A 14,836-nucleotide genomic window follows, 5' to 3' on the forward strand; every position below is an offset into this window, starting at 1 on the left:
TTATTGAATTGAAATGTTAGCAAACTGAACTGAATTTACGTTCCATTGTCAGGTTTTCTCTCAATGCTTTCCGGCAGATGCCGAGGAAGTAGACAGGCAAAGAGTCCGGGGTCAATGGCCGGCGTAGCGAAGACTTGGCACTTGCACGTTCTGGCCGCATCGAAGTATCTTCGGGGCAGCAGTCCACGGTGGATTGAAAGACACCTGTTTCCCTTTCTTTCGGCTATTTAACATGGCGGCTCCAATCTTCCTCTGCTGATTCCGGAGTGATGATTGGCAGCCATTGGCGATCCCTGACTGGTGAATGGTGATGTCATAGTGTGACCATCCGCACCAGAAAAAGGCTTGTGCACTTGTGTAGTTGGCGGCTGATTGAATGTTTGGCGGGAACGCCTCTACCACCAGCTGGCGGAACGTGCCGGCCCTAAGTTGCAGGCGCCGCTTAACTCTGCCGTGGTAGCCGACCATTGCATCTGTGTGGCTGTGCGCACCACAGCACCCTCCACCTCCCCAAACTTGTCCTCTAAAGGCTCCACAAAAAACTGAGTTTTCACTGACAAGAAAGATTCCCCATCAACTCTCGTACATAGGATGTACCGGGGTACATAAGCTTCGCTGCCATCCTTTGCGTGGCATTCCTCCCATGATGTGAGTGGGGAGAGGGAGGGGGGGATGATGTGGAGTTGTATTTCTTAGCATTGAAGATAGGCCTTGACCACTTAGAGACTGGTGGTGTATCAACTCCTTGGCATACATGGGGAGTTTACGGTGCAGGCATCAGCAGAGCGATCCCTGTGGTCAGGGGGCTAGAACCAACAGGGTACATAGCGGCCCCACCACAACGGACTGGCTACTGTGCTGGATATCAGGTGCAAATAAGTTAAGAAGTCCATTATTGTTGACAGGGCAGAAAGTGATACTGCACAAAGGATGGAGGAAAATGCACCCAGCAGGGTGACCTTGCCCAACAGCTGGAGAATGAGCACAAGTGCAGATCCACGTTGACGAAGGATGCGAGAGGCCTCAGCACATGATGGACACTATGCACCATGTAAGGCGCCCTTCCCGAGCTGGCTTGCTCTTTGGGAAAATTTTGAAAAATGGAGGTCAAACTGCACAGGGGATGATCACATAAAGGCCAAAATGTGTGAGACTCCTTTTAGTCACCTCATAGGACAGGCAGGAATACCTCGGGCCTATTCTAACCCCCAGACCCGCAGCGGGGGTTCCGTTTTGAACCATGAGCGCAACAGCCTCTGTTTCCTCAGAATCTTACGAATATCATTATTAAACCATAATGGGTCTTTTCCATCCCTTTTAAACTTCCTAGGCACATAATGCTCCAGACCAGAATCTTACAAATACCATTATTAAACCATAATGGGTCTTTTCCATCCCTTTTAAACTTCCTAGGCACATAATGCTCCAGACCACGATTTACAATCTGGTTAAATTTGCCCATTATTCCTCTGCGTCCAACTTACTGCAACGAAATGATGTCAATTCACTGTCTGAGATGCTAACAACTGCTTATCTGGTCTATCTAGCACAAACGCACTCATAGCCTTTTGACTGATTTATTAACTTCCGTAACCATAATTGCTATAATGACATCATCATCGCATTGATTTAGAATCTTAACTTTTTTACACCGCCAAGGGACGGTAGATCTTAGTATGTGACATACATCTGAATTTGATATGTCAACCTGTTCAAGAGAAAAAGGGGTCATAAAAGACAGACAGAAAAACAGACAAACAGAAATATGGCAAAAAATATTTTTTCATGTTAGACAATTACAAATTACCGATTTTCAGAAGTTTTCCTTTACCTTTACCGTGAAACCAGCTTCTTGCCGAATTTCATGATTCAAGGTCATATACCAGTTGATAAGTAAACACTGTTTGACCTTTTACAGCTGGCTGACTACCACCCAGTTATTAGTCAGGATGAATGGGCATAAGCAGAGGGTGTATACAAGCAACACACAATGTCCTGTTGCAGAGCATGCTTTATGACATGACAGTCAAGACCTCAGTGACTGTTTCACTACACGCGCCACCTGGACTCTTCCCCTAGACACCAGTTTCTCAGAACTCCACAGGTGGGAACTAGCACTACGAAATGTTCTTCGTTCTCGCCACCCCCTGGCCTTGATTTCCATCAATTCCTTCCGTCTCAGCATTTCTTCACAGTAACTACACCTTTCTTCATTCCACTTTAGTTTTCTACATCTTTCATTTTCTGACTTATCTATTTTTCGCCGTCCCCCCTCCCACCTTTGTTGCCTACAATGAAGTTAGCTTTTCACTCTTATTAACTTGTGTACGATGTTTTAGTAGCAATCTCTGTCTTATTACCCTGTCTTCCACCTTTAGGGTCTGAGATTTTCAAGTCTCGTCTGGTGCAGTCCTCAACAATCAGTCTTTCCTTCTCATCCCATCCAGTAAGTCTCCTCTGACTCGGGGTTCTGGGTGACTTTTCTAAACTGTTCCCCTTTCCCTAAACCTCTCCAGCCCTTTTCCCTCACCCCTCTTCCTTTCTCTTCAACTCTTCTGCCAGAGGGAGGCACTGGCTCCAAAAGTTTGTAAAAGTTAAATTCTTTTGTGTGGGTGATCCCTTGCCTCCACTTGGTGAGTAGACTTCTTTATCTACCCATTTCTATTACACCATCTGTAATTTAATAATTTTCTAACAAATTTAACACACTGACTGCCATGTGGGCACTGGCAGCCAAGTCAGAGTCTCACCCGTAAATGCCGTGTGCTGGTACAGCCTTGAGGTGAAACATTAATCACTGAGCATGTGACAGTCAATGTGTTAAATGAAAGAGAGAAACATAAGCAGCTGTGAATACTATGTTTTATATACAACTGCATAAAATAGACCACTTCTCAGTTTCCCAAACTGCAGCTGCCAGACTGTAGTCACATGGTGGCAATCAATGACTGGAAGACGCTAGTGATGACACAGGGTTGAAATAAATGTAACTTAGTGGCACACCAGCAGCTGATCCTACAGAAATGCGGTGATTTCTGTAAGCACCTTGGTGTCAACAATACTGTAGTTGCAGGTGGAAACCCAGCTTATATACCACTTGCCTCAATTCCCAGAGAAAGGATGGAATACAAATCCCAGTAAATTGTATGTCTGTAAAGCTGTATTGTATCAGAATAGATTACACGTTCCATTGCTTAATTCCATGACATTTTTCAATGTAGCTGTAAATTTCAGCTTGGTACAACACTTTATTATGTAAGCTGTGAAACTTGATAAGCCACTCTGAAGTCCTGGTCAAAATGGTAGCACTGCTGGATTTGTACCCAAGAAAGAGTGGTGCATATACAGCAATGGCATACACGTCGATACTCATACAAGTGGAGAATAATCACACACCAGACAACTAGCAGCAATTAATACTAGCTGAAATTTGGGTCCACGTGACTTATTATCCACTGCCAAATTTTAAATATTACTCCCTATACAATTGCTTTGTACACGGCACCCCATACACAAACTTGCTTTGTGAGCACATTAAAAAAGCTCCAGTTTTTTCTGTTCCATTTACAAGTATGGTAATTAATCATCTTCCGGCCAGCAACCTCACAACAGCACTCACAGAGACTGCTGTACACTGCAAGTAGAATACATCATCCTCAAATAGCAGATCAGGTTCTGATGAGGACATTCCCCAACTTCTGAGGCTGGTGGAGGGGGAGCCGGATGCAAAAGAGTACTGGGGAATATTTTTAACTGTCTTCCCAAATGCTTCCACTGCTTTAAACGGCTTACTGGACAACAGCTCTCTCTTCCAACTGTTTGACCAGGAGGTCCATGTGTCACACATCCATCTCCTCAGGACATACGTCCAAGGAAGAACATCCCAAATGTGAACTGAGGACTGGATCTCAAATAGCAATAACAATGCTGGATCAACACCAGGGACAGTGCTGAAGTTAAATGTTTACTTTCTTTCCAGTGCAGGTATTTTTTCTTCTTAAATGTTAAGTTCCAAATTCTAGTATCATACACAGTAAAAAGTCTGCACACAAAATCAGCTTCATTCTTTTCAGAGTGGTCCAAATGATGCATTTCCAAACCTTTTATGAGCAGCATTCATCAATCTGTCATAATTAGTTCAAATGGCTCTGAGCACTATGGGACTTAACATCTGAGGTCATCAGTCCCCTAGAACTTAGAACTACTTAAACCTAACTAAACTAAGGACGTCACACACATCCATGCCCAAGGCAGGATTCGAACCTGTGACCGTAGGAGTCACGCGGTTCCAGACTGAAGCGCCTAGAACCTCTCGGCCACAGTGGCCGGCTCATAATTAGTAATCCATGTAAAATTAAGTACGCCCTTGCTTCTAATATGTCTACAGTGTCAGCTTTTCCATATACCTCTAATCATCAGCCATCCGACATTATATTGAGCACACTGTTGCTTTCATCCATGTTTGTTGTTTAGGGACATACTTTGTGTGGACTATTTTCGAGAAAAGTACAGCCGTGTTTGAATTTCGTCATTCCATATCTGAAACCATATCTGCAAATCTATATTAATTTTGATTGTTGATTAATTGTATATAACATAAATATTTTAATGGCATGGTATTCCAGTTTATTTGCTTGAATGAAACACACAGAACAGAACTACTTTAATAAGTTTTTATCCAGCCAGAGCCTGATTGAGAATGGTACAGCCATTTTCCAATTTTGCAGACAACCAACAGTACACATACACAGGCTATAATTACAGTAGGGTGACCAGCCCCAAATGCATTTTAATGCTACTGTAGCGAGCGCCCCCCCCCCCCCCCCCCCCCGACGACGACACACACACACACACACACACACACACACACACACACACACACACACATTTCCATCTAGTGCAATTGCTTAGTCAAATGTGACATCGGTTGTCAAAGTGTTTGTGCATCATGTAACTGAGGCAGGATTTGTGCACCAGGTTGATACACATCTAGTGGGATGTGGGAAACTGCCTAAAAAAAAACACACAGGCTGACCAGCACACTGTCCACGATGCTCACCGCCCCTTGTCCCAGAAGCAGACATTTTAATGAGTTCGGCTATCCGAGCAGGTACTTTAAAGACTTGTATAAACAGAACTATTCTACAGATGACGTTGGCATCTGACTTATATTAGTATGCAAGAAGGAGAAACACAACAAAAACACTGCTGTGTTGACATATCTGCATCAGGCATGTCCCTTGTAAGAAAAGACATCAGAGAGCAATTATGCACTTAAATGTTATTTTTATTGTAACATTCAAAAAATAAAAATAAATCTTACTGACCACAAACTCCAATGGAAGCCATATGTCACAGCAGTTACCATGCCTTAATACATCTATATACAAGTTACTTATCTCTTTCTTTTTGGTGTGCCCCAGCTCCAGTTTAAGTAGACTTGTTCAGTGCCAATATAAAGAGCATAAGAGTGTGTCTGTGACAATGAAACCTACACCAACACTCTCTTAGCTGTGCTAAATGAGCCTCCAGTACAACTGTGTTTCAAGTACTTAAAGTGTAATTTTTTTTTCTAAAACAGTCACCCTTTACACAAGATCAGTACCTGCATGACACTTGTCCTTATATGAGCCTGTGCTTCATGTCCTAATATGAGCTCAAAAAAAGCATTTTCTTCTTGTTTTGGAATGTTCAAAAACTGATTCATTTATCAAAAGAAGTTTATCTGCATAAAGACCATTCTATAAAATTATGAAACAGTATTGATAGCTAATTCTTATCTTCAGGAGGTGAAATATTCAGTACTGTTGCTACACATTTATAAATTTACATGACACTATCCCAGTTTTCAAAACTAGCTTTCATCCTTGGAAAGATGAGAGGAAATAGAAATAACGCAATGAAGTTCCTCAAATCCTACATCTTTCCTCTTAGAGTATCCTGACTGCACTGATTCTAGCAAGCTTGTGATCATATATGGAGAAAAATCAAACTATTTCATTTACTGTGATTAAATTCCTATTCAAAATACAAAAATAGATGTATAAATAACTGAATTATTAGTCAGATAAGTCTGGAGCCCTGTAGTTGTGTTATCACATGTGTACGAAAATAGATGAAAACAATTTCATTCTCAACCACATATCTACTTAAGCATGCTCTAATGTTACATTTCCCTTTGGACAACATTATCAGCCCTTTCACATTTTCTTGCTTTGCTTGTCTGTTTCACTGTAGTTGCAAAGTGGTATTGTTGACTGGTAACTGTTCGTTAAGAACTCATATAGTGCAGAAAACTATGTTATCTGTAGATATCAGGACTTCAAATATAGTAGTTAGTAGCAAATATTAATGTATATGAATTATGGGTAAATGAATTGCCCATTCACAATAATGAAAGCGAACAACAGCTCTTGCTAACTGTATGTGGAAGAACTATTTTATTGGAAGTGATAGTTCGTGCATACCTAGACAGAGAGAACAATTGCTGAAATGATCACTGATTTCCAGTGAGATGAGGAATTTAAAAATGTTGTATAACGCTGGGTAAAAATTAAAAACAATGACTACTAATCTCAGTTCAAATATAATTAGGCATCTCAAACAGAATGGCTTCCTCAGTGTCAACCAGCATGTATTCCAAAGACACTGGTCATGCAAAACCCAATTTGCAGCTATGTAATACACTGCCTCTGCTCCGATCATGGCACAGTTTTTTTCATATTGGTATGACCACCAGCTAGCTGTCCACTAGGATGAATGGCCACCACCAAATTGTGACCAAGAGCACAGTGGACCACCCTATGGGACAACATGCAGCTGAACATCACATTCTCCAGTTCAATGGCTGCTTCACAACATGGGCCATCTGGAGTCTCCCCTCCGCCATCAGCTTTTCTGAACTGTGCAGCTGTGAGTTACCCTTAAAATGCATTCTCCGCTCCCAAAATCATCCCAGCCTCGACCTACGGTAACTTACTTTCCCTACACGCTCTGCTCATTAGTTTCCACCCCCTCCATCCCACCACGTCCTTCTAATTCATGTCCCCTCACCCTCAAAGTGTGCTGCTCTCTGTCAACACACCCACCATTCTTTTTCCCTTCCCTGCTCTTTTCCTTTTCCAAGCCCCATACCTCAATCCCTCCGTCTCCCACAATCTCCCAATGCTGTGCCCCTGGCAGTCTTGTCCTGCCATCATCTAGTCCCTGTATGCTCGGCCGGGCTGGACTGACTTCTCATCCGCCAACAGTACCCTGCTACCCCTCTACCTTCCCCACCCCATTCCAGACTGCTGCTTCACAACACAGCTGGATTCTGGCCAGAGCAGCTGAAAGTAGGGGTCACGTGTGTGTGTGTGTGTGTGTGTGTGTGTGTGTGTGTGTGTGTGTGTGTGTGGTGCACTTGCTCGCATGAATGTGTGTGCGTTTCCCTTCAGAAGAAGGCTCTGACCGAAAGCTCAGTGCGTAGCAGTCTTTCCAGCACGCCTGTCTGCAACTCGATGTGTTACCTTTACAGTGAGTAGCAATCCATCCTTTTCATAATATTGATATTCCAAGCTGGACTTCCCATTTTTCAAGCTACACTTTTCTCAGACGACATCCTAAAAGTTGTGGGTTGAGGCAACCAGGTAGAGACAGTATTTCTCAATTTCCGAAAAGCATTTGACTCGGTACTGAGGCAATGGTTATTAACAAAAGTACGGCCCTATGGGCAATCAAATCAAATTTGTGGCTGGATTGACTATTTCTCGGCAGAGAGGATACAGCATGTCTCTTATAAGTGTGTCACTGGTAGAGATAAAAGTAAATTCATGCATTCCCCAGGAAATTGTGTAGGAACTGTTACTGTTTATGTTATATATTTTTGACCTGTCAGACAATATTATTAGTGACCCTGTAATGACACCAAACGTTAACACATATTCAAAATGCCCATAAATCCAAGATGTTAATAAACAATACAATTTCCTTTGTTTTGTTTGTGAAGTTCTGAAATAATTCATTTTCAAGTATCTCAATATAAATGCCACTCTACTGTAAACGTAACAGTTAGTACCATCCGTTAGTGGTAAGGGGAACAACTTGTATAAATGCTTTTATTTTGTCACTGCAAATTGTAATTTCATTTTTTATTGTTTTTATGATATGTTTTCTTAAAGGCCTAAATAATATGCGCACAGGAGAATATGTAGTACAAAAATAATCCGTATGCAAGCATTATTGTTAATGTTTGAAAGAGAAATGTCCTGGGTATGCTAACAACTTGTTTGTTGCTGGAAGAGTCAATCAATCACAGTCTATTGCTAGCAATGAGTGTGTCAGTGTGCTTTGAATATAACTGCATGTGGTTGTTGTGTCCACAAGAAAACATGTGATGTATCGAGATGATGAACGAAGACATTTATCGGCACAGATTATTAACTGTAAACCTCCAAAACTTTCTAAAGCATACTTCTAAATGATTTTTTTGAACTTTTTTGACTTTCATCAATTAAAGTGATTTCAGTGAAGTTGCCTTTTCTTGAATCATTATTTTAACCAGTCATAATGAAACAACATTAGTTGTTGCATTGAAATGAACATATAAACTTGCTTCACTATGAAAACTTTTCTACTGATATGTGAAATGGTTATTACATAAATACAATCCTGGAGGATGTTCAATCACCAACGATACCCATGTCAACCTTCCAGCTTTTTCCCTCCAATTTCAATTTCAAAACTGTGTACACCAAAGTAAAGTACTCCCACTATGTATGGTTACAAAATGTTCATCGTAATATTGGTGTCAGGAGTCTGATATGCTCACGGTCATTAATACTATTTACAAACAGTATCTGAATAGTAGATCCCAAAGGCAGAGTTAGATCCCCACACCTTTTGCAGATGATGTCGTCATGTAAGATGAAGAAAGTTGCAGAAATATTTACTCACATTTCACAGTGGTGGAAAGATTGGCAGTTTACTTCAAACATTGAAAATTGTTTGATTGGTCACTTTATGAAAGCAGAATAGTAGTATCTTTTGTGACCAAAATTCAACGAATCATGTGTAACACAGCATGTGCTTGCCACACATGTGCACTTCTCCCATTCACTACTGTGGATGCCATGGCCAATGACCAGTCACTGAGGGAAGGTCCGGGGCTTTGTTCAGCCTGGTGATGTCGGAGTGGCCTTCTGTGAATCTCCTAATGGGTAGTGGTCTCGACATAAGGGATCAATCTCGAGAAAGACTAATTTTCCCATGGCAACCAGTGTTTTCTGACACACATTGAGACAAAACTTCTAAAAGTCCTACCAGGAGACAGCATTTTACAGAAACTATGTCAGTGGGAGCAGGAAATGACCAATGAAGATGCCTACACTCTGATCTTGATTGGCCAAAAGGATTACATGTTAAATAATTCTGCACAGCAGTCGGAGACAGTGAAGTTAGAGAGTCAGTCGGCATTCCACGTGGTGACGAGTTGTGGGCCCTTTTGGGTGCAGCTCGTGTATTGAAGTGGTTATCATTTTGGAAATCGGGAGTTAAGTGCCCCACCCTGGTTGATGAGGTTATGTTTGCCGTATGGAGAGCCCACGAAGCATCGAAACAAGCATTGCTATAAGGCGGTGAGTAATTCTGCTCCGGTACTTTCCCGCTATTCTCAGTGAGTGTTGCAGTTCGGTGACTGTCGACGTGTGCGGTATAAAAAGGCCTCACAGAAGACTGTGAAACCACTAGTTCGCCAGAGGAGGTGTCAGAGGCATGCGACAGAATTGGCCAGGTTTACTAGCAGTCAATAAATAGTACTTGTTTTTGTGCAAATTTTAGTGTGGTGTTTTTGTGGGGCAATCTCCCTATCAGATGTGAAATACTTTCTTGTTTTAGTGTTGTGGAGATTACTGGCAAAAGCTGTTAAAGTCCAGTTACAGGTTGTGTACAAGGTGTTAGTGGTGTACATGTTCTTGTCCAGTTACAGGATATTGAAACATTCATGAGAGTAGCTAGCTACAGCATTTCAGTAGTCAGAAATTTAATCCTGACTCAAAGGTCAAAGCAGGGCTGGTGACCCTTACCAACTGGTGCAGTACGGACACTGTGCAGTGGATTAATCTGAGTTTGTCAATAAATGTTTCCAAACAAATCTGCACAGCAGTGTGACACGTAATTCGTCTTGTGTACCACTCAGCGTGAGTGCATGCAGATCACGGCGATGACAGCAAATGGGGCTCTATGCCACACCATGTGAGCACAGACAACAGGCAGGTAAGGGGCACTTTGGGTTTGACTATTTGTGAGAATATGAAATGGAATGACGACATGGGCTCAGTTGTAGTGAAAGCAGGTGGCGGACTTCGATTCACTGATAGTATAGTGAGAAAAAATGAAGACAGTCTACAAAGGAGGCTGCTTATAAAACACTCACGTGCCCCGTCACAGAACATTACTCGAGTGTGTGGAAGCCAAATGAGAGTAGCACAGGCACAAATGCTGGAAAACCTGAGCTGGAAGACTCTCGAACACAGGTGCCAGCTTTCTTGAAAATGCCTTCTTACAATTTAAGAACTACCATAGATCACTGCCATGAGCTGACAGTAAATATTGTATCCTGTACACCAAAGGAGAGAAAACATTAAATGCATGTCATCTTTAACTATCAATATAACACTATCTGTTGCATATGCTCACAAAAAATTCATAAAATAAGATGTCACATACTCACATATGACATTTAAAACATATTATATGGCAATATAGAACCTATGGTGTCAATTAGCGTAAGCACCGACATCAGTCACTGAAAATAAAAATACAACACGTGACATTGTTATGTTGACAGTTAAATATAAAATACATTTCAAATGTTCTCCCCTTTGATGTACATGTTCTCCCCTTTGATGTACAGGACATCTCATGATGGACTGAGACCTACAACAGGTTGTGACATGGAGCTCCTAGCAGTGAACTATGACATTTTAAAAAATTTTCAAGCTGTGGAGTGCCCACCTTCAAAAAATATATTCTTTTTCTGCTAAAAACCACTGTGAAGTGAAAAATTGGGGAATACACTAATATCCCCTTTGTAGCACCCCTTTGGGTATTGCAAAGATAACATTAGATTAATTACAGTGGCATAGAGACATTTAAGCACTCATTCATTTTACACTCCGCATATTAACGGAACAGGCGAAACCCGAATATGTGGAACATGTGAAGCACCTTCTGCCGATCACTTCACAATGGTTTGCAGATGCTGGATGCAGATGCACATCTAGGTATAAACACTCAAAACAAGCAAAGATGGACTCTGAACAGCAACTGGTAGATTTGAACAGAATTCCAGCTGTGCACGTAAACAAACTCACAGCATGCAGGTACCTGACTGCAATACCTCTAAACATGTCCACTGCACTTCGGGATTGACCAAACAGCAGGAGGGTGGTGGGAGGGGGGGAGGAGTACATATCTACATCAATGTGGACAAGGCATGCCAGCACACTTACACACGTCTGCAACATCGTAGGAAAAACGCCGTGCTCAATGATTAAGGAATTGTCCAGTAGTTGAATCACATGATTAAGGAAATCCACATTAAATTTATACCTTTCTATCAACCACACAATATAAATGATCGAATAAAGTGATAAGAATCTCTCTCTTAATCTGGTTTGTGGTCACTAAAATATCTCTTCTACGACTAAAGGAGTATCTACATAAAAAAAAATTGTGCCTGTTACTCAAAATCACTCTTTTCCTTCCACACACTCAATTTTTTAATTATTAAAATCCTTGTGTTTTGCCACAGAACTCGATAATTATACTATGCATGTATGCATTCAGCTAAATCGCAGAAATGATACAATCTTATATACAACAATAAACTGCAATTTTCAGTATAAAATCAGTCTCATTAGTTTCCTGGTGACATAAGGCACTCTGAGGGAAAATTATTTACAAGGGACAGTGTTTTCTTTTCAAAAATATAGGAGTTCATAAATTACTACTATATACAAGAATTGCGTCTTCATCTGTGCCGTAACTCAGCCTCGCATTGTTGAGAGACGTGAAAGGAATGGCACAAACACCTGAAACACACAAGTTCATGATGGTTTATACATGGCTAACACAGTATATGTTTTTCATTGTTATAGAAAGAAAGTTTTCAATTATATCTCTACCTTATGCCTGTAGACCACAAGATAAAAAGAAGTACATTCTGTTATATAAATAAACTTGCAAAATATTTTACAGAATGCCCAACAAGGAATAACTTAAGCCAATCTAGAAACTATTGTTTTTCACCAAAAAAATTTGACCTGACACTTTACTCTCTGTAAAACAAGATCCTTTTCTTTATGAACGTCACCAAGTAAATAGCAAAACAGACCATTTACAAGTTGTGAACGATGTTATGGAATGGAACAATTTTGAGAAAATTTGTCAGTTCAGTACAGATCATGTTTAAGCTAACAGTCACCAGAAAACAAGACAATATTAGTGTACTGTAACATTTGTGCGCCTCACTGCTACAGCTTCTGTTACATTTCATAGGGATAGTGGGGGGTTAGGAAGTGGAGCAACAGTCCTACAATAAGTTTCAGATCGTTGGACTGGAGGAATTACTAAGGAACACACATAAATTGAACACAGAAGTACTACCTTGGAAAGTAGCAACAATAAGGGTAAAATGAATTATAATATACACACTGAAAAAAATTATTGTGAATTAACAACTAACTCACAGAACCAGTTAATGAGTCTTGTATTTTTGGCAACTGAAAATGACTTCATGGATAGCAAAAGAAATAAACAGAAGAATAAACACAGTCTGAAGGGCTTTTGATAAGGCACACAGGGTTTTCAAATGAAGATTCGAATGTATCTGAAATGGAAAATTTACAATCACTATGAGTTACTAGTTTCAAATTAGAACAGTGAGAGGATGCTTTTAATGTAAAGACCATTCAAAAACTGAAGGCTTCTGAATGAGAAATGAAGAAATGCATGTTGGGAATTAGTGGGACAGACAGGACAACAAATAAATGGATTGGGGAAGGGGCTGGAGTGGAACATCTAATTATGGGTGTTACACAAAGGAAATGGAAGTGGGCTGGACATGCAGCCGGATGACAGCTTTCATAACTAACAGTTCCTTCATTGGGGAGGAGACAGGGATAGATCAAGCAACGTTAAAACAAAAGGTAACATGAGATTACCAAAAACTGAGCGATGATTCAGACTCGCACACCTGAATGAGGAAAAAGGTTAGAACAAGGTGAGAGACTGCTGTACAGGCACAAATGGGATGCTGAGACAATGCTCAGAAAATAACAGAAAAGACACAGCCAATAACTATACTGTAAAGAGTGCCAAAAAGCAGACAAGACTGCGAGGAAATATGAGGATATAGTTAAGTTAGAAAAGTTGTCAATAAGAGTAAAAAAGTGAGCACCAAATGTAGAGAGAAGATAGTTGGTCAAAGATTTAATCTGATAAACAGTGGAATGACAGATTAGATTAGAGATTAGATTGGATTAATACTAGTTCCATGGATCATGAATACGATATTTCATAATGATGTGGAACGAGTCAAATTTTCCAATACATGACATAATTAAGTTAATGTAACAACATAATTAAGTTAATATAACAATTTTTTATTTTTTGTTTTTTTTTAATTTTTTTTAATTTTTTTAGTAATTTTTTTTTGTTTTTTTTTCTTAATTTATATCTACAAATTCCTCTATGGAGTAGAAGGAGTTGTCATTCAGAAATTCTTTTAATTTCTTCTTAAATACTTGTTGGTTATCTGACAGACTTTTGATACTATTTGGTAAGTGACCAAAGACTTTAGTGGCAGTATAATTCACCCCTTTCTGTGCCAAAGTTAGATTTAATCTTGAATTAAACAACAACAAAAACAAAAAAAGTACAAAGCAACAGTTTGCCAAATGAAGGTAAAGTGGTCCACAAATGACATAAAAGATTCATTCAATAAGAAAAAAAGCTAACCAAACAGAGGAAAAGGTCAGCAAACAAAGAAAGGGGATGGTTAAACAGTTAAAAAAAGATTGCTCAGTGTAGACAAATATAAATGCACATGAAAAAAAAAATCACTGAAAATGTAAAAAGGTCACCAAATGACAAAAGAATATAAAGAGGTCATTGGTCAATGAAATAACATGCAAAAAATAGAAGTTTACTTGTTTGTATTGCTCTCCAGTGTAAAGCCACCACGTGAAGTCATTTAAGAAACACAACATTTCGACAGCATGCATTGCCATCATCTTCATTTCAAATGACACCTGTAAAATAGTCATCTTTGGTACATTGTACCTCCTTTTGTATTATTACTGACCCCCATCTCTTGCCCCTACCTTTCTACACACCAGGTAAGGTAAAGTGGTGGGGTAAACACAGTGGCCATATGCCGGGCACGAACTCTGGTCCCTCAGAGTTTCTGCCACCCCCACCATGCACGGAAGTTGCCCTTTGGCGATGTCTTGAGCTAGCTGAGTGTTGGGCCCCCACTACTGAGAGCGAAGCCACTGTCTCTAATGATCAGGCTGTCAGCCACTCATATTTCGACAGCCTCCTTTAGGACACAGTTCCAAAATGATGAGGTCTATCTGAGTATTTCTGTTTGTTCACATTTCACTGAGTTCCGTGTAGCTATGCAGCATCACACTACTGCAGATCTTATGGTTTGGCTGAGTTCAGTGTCTCTCCTGTGCTCCAGTTCTTCAACTGTCTACACAGTATGTCCTCTATACATCTTACCACAATTACACGGAATATGGTAGGTCCCAGTTTATGGTGCTCACAGTCATGTTTCCGTGTGCCCAATAGT

General features: G+C 40.4%; 1 protein-coding gene across 2 annotated transcripts in view; it reads right to left on the reverse strand.

The window, feature by feature from the left end:
- Nucleotides 1–11,735: 11,735 nt before the first annotated feature.
- LOC124545039 (protein GUCD1) overlaps nt 11,736–14,836 on the reverse strand; it is a 48,600-nt gene continuing 45,499 nt past the window's right edge. For both annotated transcript variants that reach the window (XM_047123824.1, XM_047123823.1), the window contains exon 6: nt 11,736–12,071. In XM_047123824.1, coding sequence (XP_046979780.1) covers nt 11,977–12,071 — 95 coding nt within the window. In that variant the 3' untranslated portion in view covers nt 11,736–11,976. The remainder of the gene's footprint in view (nt 12,072–14,836) is intronic.

Source organism: Schistocerca americana, chromosome 8 (assembly GCF_021461395.2).
Source record: "Schistocerca americana isolate TAMUIC-IGC-003095 chromosome 8, iqSchAmer2.1, whole genome shotgun sequence".
Classification (NCBI taxonomy): domain Eukaryota; kingdom Metazoa; phylum Arthropoda; class Insecta; order Orthoptera; family Acrididae; genus Schistocerca; species Schistocerca americana.